The sequence below is a fragment of the Myripristis murdjan genome, chromosome 13, assembly GCF_902150065.1.
Source record: "Myripristis murdjan chromosome 13, fMyrMur1.1, whole genome shotgun sequence".
In the NCBI taxonomy this organism is placed as follows: domain Eukaryota; kingdom Metazoa; phylum Chordata; class Actinopteri; order Holocentriformes; family Holocentridae; genus Myripristis; species Myripristis murdjan.
The window spans coordinates 38059967-38067627 of NC_043992.1; the positions used below are offsets into that span (position 1 = coordinate 38059967).

The window sequence follows — 7661 nt, forward strand, 5'->3', positions numbered from 1 at the left end:
TACAATTTAGTATTAACTTATCATTTACAAAGGAGTATTAATGTTTTGTTTTTGTTTATGACTTGTTCGTCATTAACTAATGTCTTATAAATTACTTACTAATGATACTGGCATATTACTATACTGGAATATGCCAGCAGTGCTTTCTGATAAGCTCCTTGGGTGACCCACAAAAAGACTAAAAAACGAAGGTCCGCACAAAAATCAGGGCTGCTGTGATTCAAGCATCTTTAATGCAGTCGTTGCACATTTACATTCTATCACAAGCTTTTAGATTCAATCTCCAGTTTGTATGCAAATGAAAAGACTCACTGTAAGTTAAGCCGCAGCAATAAACTCCATAATTGAATTAAGTGAATTACTGTTTGTGATGTCAGTTCAATATCAGCCCCAAGTTAATGTTGTGATTTAAGCAACATGGAGCTCTCACAGGCTGCATTAGTGAGGGCGAAACCAAGATTGCCTAAATGATCTGTATCTCCTGACATCGCCGCAAATCATCTACCTCTGAGCATTAGCGCTGAAATATTCATCAAAGGAGTTCTCAGTCAGGTTAATTCATATCCTGTTCCATTCTGCAAATAAAGATGAAAATCCTGATCCTGTTAGGTGAGGTAAAAATATGAGACATTTTGACAGAACTTGCAATTTAATCTTAAATCTAACGACAGTTTGTCTTTGATTGAAGTCTGTAAGCGGGATGGCATTCCTAAAATGAGAGATATAGGATGGGATGTGGTACAGTGGAGCTTGTTATAATGAAATTCACCCCCTTCGGTTTCACGGGGACAGGAGACAGGCGGAGAAGACCACAACCAACAGGAAGCCAGAGGACACGCCGCTACTTCCTGAGGTGAGACTCCCCCCATACTGGTCCAGAAGCTGTAGGGCCACACCATTGGTCCAGCCGAAGCCCAGCTGCAGCACAGTCAACACAATAAAACACTGAGTTTCTCTCCAGTGTGTCTTCAAATTGTGTTCTGCATAGCAATTAAACACCAAAGCAAAGTGATAAAACACAGCGATTTAAAACACAAGAGTCTACACAAAGAAATTAAGCGTGCGAGTGCAGCGCTGATGAGATTAAAAGACAACCAAAGTGGCTTAGAAAAATTTGTCAGCTGAATTGGATAACAAAATCTAAATGACAAGAGGAGTCATCAGGGTGGCAATGCCAAAAACGGCACCAAAACGGGATGCAGAAAATGATATGTGAGTGAGGTGGAGGGTGTGTGTGTCAGTGAGGGTGTTATAGCATGCCAATATGTTCAAGAGGAGAAGCAGGAAAGGTGTGAGGGGGAAAGAATTGCTAATGTTTTTTGTATCAGCACATTAGTATTATCATTATTATTATGAAGCTATCAACATAAAAAGGAAATACCTGAACTTCATATTCTCCTCCACCTCCAGGTCTGCCATCTCCGTTCACATCATACTGACAGAGAGAGGAAAATCATGAATTCGGAGCACGCTGCATTTCTGCTGTGCAACACAAGCGACGCCAAAAACCTACGACTCACTTTTTCAAACATCGCCTCATACTTGACGTACGCCATCCAATTTGTCTTGATCCACCTCTGGGCCAAATCGAACGCGACTTGTTTGGCATTCTCTGAAGGCAGTCTTGATAAACCTGAAAATACAAGAGGATATCAATCACCACTCCTAAACCAACGCCCGAAAGATGACTTTTTAATACATGTGTCTGCTCAAAACTACACTTTAATAAATCACGATTCAAAAAAAAACAACATGGCAAATTGTTGAACAATGGAGGAATCACCACTGAGCGGCTGCCTTTCCACTACAAACTCTCACACACTGCAAAAAAACTCCACTTCAACAAGTCTTTTAGTCACATATTCAGCCAAATAAAATAATAAAATAATAAAACTGTTTCCTCAGTCGTCTGTTTTATACCGGTGGGCTGATCTGCCTTATTCTGCTTTGTTTCAACATATTTATACTTGTTCCAAAAAAAAAAAATTAAAAAAATCTCAAAACAACCAAAACTGTACTGCAAACAAGTGGCTTCATGTCGTCCTCTCTCACTTGCTTGATGAAAAATGAGATTTTAAGATTGAATAGATAGATAGATAGATACTTTATTCATCCCGAAGGAAATTCACAGTTTTCAGCAGTATCCACAGAATACAAGATTAAGTAAATAAAAAATAAAGAATAATAAAAAATAAAGAATAATAAAAAATAAAGAATACAAAAAATAAAGAATAAAAGATGACACTCGAGATCTAAAGATCTAAGTACCCAATGTGCAAAAAACAATGTGCAAAAAACCAAAAAAAAAAAAAAAACAGTGTGCATCGATGTATACAATGTGCATAGATGTGGGCAATGTGCAAATTTACAGTATAAACAGATGATAAATAGCAGCAAGCAATATATACACTATAAACAAGGAATATATAAAAAATAGAAATATAAACAGTTTAAACAGCAGAGAAAAAAAAAGAAAAGAGAAAAATATGAGCGCAGTGGCAAATAAAGCCTTAAACGTGGATGACTACCGTCGATGAGCATGTGCTGCAGGGGGGGCCACGCGTTGGGATAGTCCCACTGCTGCCCGCTCTCTCTCAGAGACGTCGGCACTCCGTTGGGGAAGCGGAGAGCACCGCTGTCCTGTGTGAGGAGGACAAGGAAACACAACACGAGAGCTTGCACGGGAGGAAATTTCTACAGTGTGTGTGCGCCATCTGCTGGAGCTACAGAGCACTGCTCATAAAACGCTGCTGGTCTCGTCCTACAAATGACTGGTGCTTCAGAGCCGTAATTTAGCACGCAGTGTATGTTCACGCTGGTTACATTATATTGTCAAATTTTAATCTATTCCACAATTTTTAAAAAACCTGTAAGAACAGTGAATCTAGTTATTAGTGCACTTCTTACTGCGTGCAATATCTGTCACTTCCTGCCATTTGCAATAGTAACCCGAGGGTTGACCGCTCAGTCACACAGTAAACTCTAGGGTGCAATCTAGTGGGGGGGGGGGAGCAAATGAGCATTGTTCTCCCTTCCCTCAACAATAGCTGCCATCAAGGAGGCCTCCAGCATAGCATTTAAACCCTCAGCTGCTCAAATGGAGCCTCTCAGCGGCCAGTAGTACAAGACTGTGGTTGTACTGGGCCGCTTCCAGGCATGGATGCGTGTACTAACATTTGTGAAAAAGCATGCATGCTCAGTCAACCCTCACTGGGTAAATAAAGGTTAAATAAACAGCCCAGTGTAATCTGGCACAGTCGTTTGTGTATTGAGACCGCAGCAAAGCCTGGAGTTTATACCAACCTTCAGATACTGTACCGCCTTCTCTCCCATCGCAGGCTGTGAAAAGCACTCTGCCCAAATGGGTGCCAGGTTGGAAGGGTAAAATTCAAAGTGGCTGGAATGCGTCACCAGGTTGTAGTCAAACCAGGCGCCCCTCTCAGCATCCCACAGCACAGCCTCTATCGCCTCCAGTCTGCGGGCTGCAGCCTGGTCATAAAGTGCAGCTGAATCACCATCACCTGTCAGAAAACAGCATATCACAGTTATGTAACACCAGTTAGGGAGCTAAAAGTGGAGCGCAGACCAAAGTTAGCTCAAGGTCAAAGGCTGCGGCTCTGCTCAAATGCTCACCCAGGATCCTGTGGAAGGAGGCGAGTTTCTTCTCGTTGCGACACAGCAGAGAGTTGAGGTCGGTGGGCAGGATGTGACTGGTGCGGGTGTCTCTGAGGGAGCCATTGTTGGAGCCTTCGCCGTCCACATACCAGCGGGATGAAAAGTCCCAACCGGACTCTGCACCCGCCTTCAGATCTGCCCACAGCTGCTCCCTGCGGTCTGGAGGCAGGGCGTAACACAACACATAGCGGAGCAAAAAAAAAAAAATTCAATTTTAAAAATCATAAAAACTGGAGTTTTGTTTCCTTAAAAAAAAAAAAAAAGATCTCTCTTAAAATGTGTGGTCAAATTGTTCAGCAGCAGTGTGAAGAACGATTATGTGTGCAATACTAAATATTCATTACCACATGGTACTGAGAGATGCTTTAAGAATCTATTCGTTTTGCATCAATGAGCCTTTAATTAAAAGGAAAACACCCCTATTTTCCCTGAGACACATTTAAAAACTACATCCATTCCATACCTGCTTTTCATATTTTGCAAAAAGGAAACTGACGAGGCCAGGCTGAGTTCTCATGCTAACAGTCAGCCACCAACATGTCAGTGAGGATGTGTCATTACCTTCTGAGAGGCCCTCAGCTAACTCCAGATCATCTGTGTAGGATTCAGGCCTTGAGGAGAATAGAAAACACGGCTAGTTTGTGATAAATTCACGGTGCACATGCATGATTTACTGTTTGCATCATTCAGTAAAAGACTCAGAGAGACATACCTGGGAAGGCCCACCTGCACGTTGTACCAGTTCAGGATATGCTCTTTTCCGTTTGCTTGTACTCTGACAGAACGGTTCTGCATCCAAAACTGGTACTCCTGCTCCAGGACGGGCAAAGCTGTTCTAAAGCATTTCAGTTTTTGACGATAAAACAACAGCAGGGGCGACATTTCAATTCAAAATGCCCTCCCACAGTTCGTAATGTCATTATACATAAAACTTGAGGAGTCACATTCAAATTAAGCAGATGAGGTATCTGCAAAGCGAAATGCTCGGGGCACAGGCACGAAACTTTAACGTTAAATTAGGCCTATTACATTCCGGAAAAGATTTGTGGCAGCCGAAGAACGGTAATGTGTCTGGAGTGGCATCAGCATAGGCCTAAATATCACCTGAGGAACTCTTTATCCTTGGTCGCTTCGTAGTAGCTCTCCACCATTAGAGTGAGGAATGGGGGCTGACTGCGCCTCTCATAGTAAATCCGCCCGCCATTTGGAATAAAGCCATGTCTGTAGGAGTGCGATAGAAAAAAAAAAAACTGCTTTCTCAAAATCTTGAAATCCCTGTACAGCTTGATTTCCAAGGTATACAGTGCGGGCCGCTAAATGACTTAATATTCAAGATGAGTCTGCTGACGAACGTGTTGGTAAGCCAGCCGTGGTGCGAGCTCAGGGAGATGAAAGGTGCTTTTAAAAGAGAGCCGAGGCTCACCTGTTGACGAGGTAGAGGAAGTTCTGAATCATTCCGTGGGCTGTGTCTGTCATCTCTGACAGGAGCAGCCCGTTGATGACCCAGTAGGAGTCCCTGTGGGCACAGAGCCGCTCATGTTTAAATCTGCACGGCAGCAGACCGGGCCTCCCAGCACACAGACCTCCGGCTGGGTCTGGCTGTGATGACTCCAGGCTCTGACCGGGTGAGGCTCTACGCTAGCTTTCAGACAGACAGCTGTGAAGACAGGCGGCATCACTCACTCACCAATAGTAGAGCTCCCTGAAGCGCCCCCCAGGCACAATGACAGGATATGGGGTATATATCTGTGAGTATAGCTGTGGGTGGTCTTTAACATCGGCACGAATCTGGGGATACACCATTTTGAATTTTGATTAGGGCTCAACCTTGATGGATGCTTGAGCAAGAGCATTTCAGCACGACAGCGAGTGTGAAAAACCTCATGATGAACTTCCCACTGGTGCACGATCATATCATCACCTTTCTGCCCAGAGACTTCCACAGATGATGGATCTTTTCAGCCCAGGTGTGCAATTCTTGGTCGGCTATTTTTGCCAGAAACTTGGGCCTGTGGTCACATCAACCATGCATCAATAAAGACACGTCAATCAAACTTCATAATACAGTGGTGGAAAAAAGTTTTCGGACACCCTTAAAATTTTACACAATCTCACAATCTCAAATATCATCATGAAATGTTTGTGGAAAAATCTTTTTTTGTGTTTCAAAAGGTTTTTTTTGTTTATTGTTTACAAGAAAAACTAACCAAACTAAATTGTTGACAGTGTAATCTTTATCTTCAGGCGTGTTTCCTGCGTTAGGTTCCTTGTTTTAGCCATTTTTGTGTCTGAAGAACTTTCAAATGTGCTGGCTTTATATAGACACCAAGCTTGGCAACAAAAATTGTGTCTTTTAATAAAAAAGAACGACCTTCATCACTGGTACCAAAATGACCCAATACTCAAAAATTTCTTATGTATTTTTATGGAACCAATCAATTTGAAGTTTTTAATGGCTTTTTTAGGATTTGTTTGTTTGTGACTGTACTGAAAGAAATTGCACTTGAAGACCTAAGAGTGATTTGTTAATGCAATATTTCCGAAAACTTTTTTCCACCACTGTATGGTTAATGATGAGTCTGCATTACATTCACCTCCAAAAAGTAAAGAAACTTGTCATAGGTTGTGTGGCTTAACCGAGAGACTCACAGGTGATCCCGTTGCAGCATTTGAGCCGCACTGTAATGTCTCTCAGTCAATAAACCCATAAAACCTGCATCGGGTTTCTTTCTTTTTGACAATTCTTGACAAGTTTCTTTTTTTGGAGGAGAATATTTGAAAATTACGTCTCACTTGTCATGCCAGTCTGGTGGTGTCCAGGACTCAAATTCCTTCCCTGGTTTTTCAAAGTATGTATCAAGGAACTCTTGCAGTTTGGTGGATGGGACTGTCATGTTGGGTGATACACTTGAGAGATTATGGAAAGCTGACAAAACAATGTCTGCAGAAAAAGACAGGGAAGCGATAAGCAACCACAACATGGAATTCAGTCTCAAATCATGACATTAATAACTAACTGGACTCACCAGGGTTTGCTCTCAGCTTCATGTCAACAAAATACTTGTCATCATCAAACAGTTTGGCTGTTTGTACTTGATGCAGGATATCCCCTGCGCAGTATATTTCACTGAAACATGAACAAATTGTGGATTATTTCACAGTCATTACTAAGGACACATTGATAGTAGTGCAATTAAGTCAAGAACCCTGCATGTAAGCAATAAAACTATAGCACCATCAGCTGGAACAACAAATAAGGGCAAAGGTCACCTGACAAACAACGGAAGTTAAATGAGATAATTCCACTTTCACTGTGGTAAGCTTTCTTCCGTTTGCTGGCTACAGTGGCTGGTGGTTTCAAAACGTTCAGAAAGTGATTCCTCCAGAGGATCGGCACGAAACGGTACCAGCTGAAGCAGCTAACACGTTCACGTGGAGACATTCTGCATGACAAAATCAGTCTGACCAAAAACCGCTCAAGGAGTCAAATACAAATTCTGACCAAGTCCACAGCCTCACTAGGCACGGTGATATCTAAACTTACGAGTCTTAGCTTTTACAGGACAAGTCCAAAGATTTACGGTGGTCCCAGCTGTTGACAACACATGGTTTTAGATTAGGCGGTTAATTTTATAACCTTCCATGGAGCTGAACTCATGAAAGTCACAGGTCAAATCAGCTTTTCGGGAAGTCAGTCAGTCATTTCCAAATCCAAACTTTGCAATTCATATTTGCAAATTTGTAACAAAAGCTGTTAATTTGCATCAATCATACATTTTCTGTTCTCAGTCTTACCTGTCACATGGTGGTGGAAGAGTTCTTTGTGCACATGTGAAGAGCACCACTGATGAACAGCAGAACAGCATAAAGTTGTTCATCTCCACTTCTAAAACTCCCAAACTAACAAAGGGCCAAATGAGAAGTGTGTGTCACTTCCTGGTCATAGTTCAAAGATAAATGTCTTACTGTAGTAAAACACTACCACC

At 42.1% G+C, this 7661-nt stretch overlaps 1 protein-coding gene across 1 annotated transcript; it reads right to left on the reverse strand.

Annotated features, from left to right (window-relative positions):
* Nucleotides 1–219: 219 nt before the first annotated feature.
* treh (trehalase (brush-border membrane glycoprotein)) lies at nucleotides 220–7553 on the reverse strand. The gene is made up of 15 exons (XM_030067045.1): nucleotides 7471–7553; nucleotides 6702–6802; nucleotides 6469–6616; nucleotides 5597–5684; nucleotides 5363–5463; nucleotides 5099–5191; nucleotides 4780–4896; nucleotides 4388–4510; nucleotides 4237–4286; nucleotides 3634–3834; nucleotides 3304–3521; nucleotides 2529–2640; nucleotides 1521–1633; nucleotides 1382–1435; nucleotides 220–918 (listed from the first exon to the last, which is right to left on the reverse strand). Exons 1-15 carry the CDS (start codon nucleotides 7551–7553, stop codon nucleotides 781–783), a joined length of 1740 nt encoding a protein of 579 aa, XP_029922905.1. The 3' UTR covers nucleotides 220–780.
* Nucleotides 7554–7661: the final 108 nt, after the last annotated feature.

Excerpts from the sequence above, each read along its gene's own strand:
- treh (XM_030067045.1), bottom strand. The coding sequence starts at position 7,553 with ATGAACAACTTTATGCTGTTCTGCTGTTCATCAGTGGTGCTCTTCACA. Across the intron at positions 3,522-3,633 it reads CTCCTTCCACAGGATCCTGG|GTGATGGTGATTCAGCTGCA; the intron begins GTGAGCATTTGA and ends GTTTTCTGACAG. Across the intron at positions 919-1,381 it reads GAGGAGAATATGAAGTTCAG|CTGGGCTTCGGCTGGACCAA; the intron begins GTATTTCCTTTT and ends ACTGTGCTGCAG.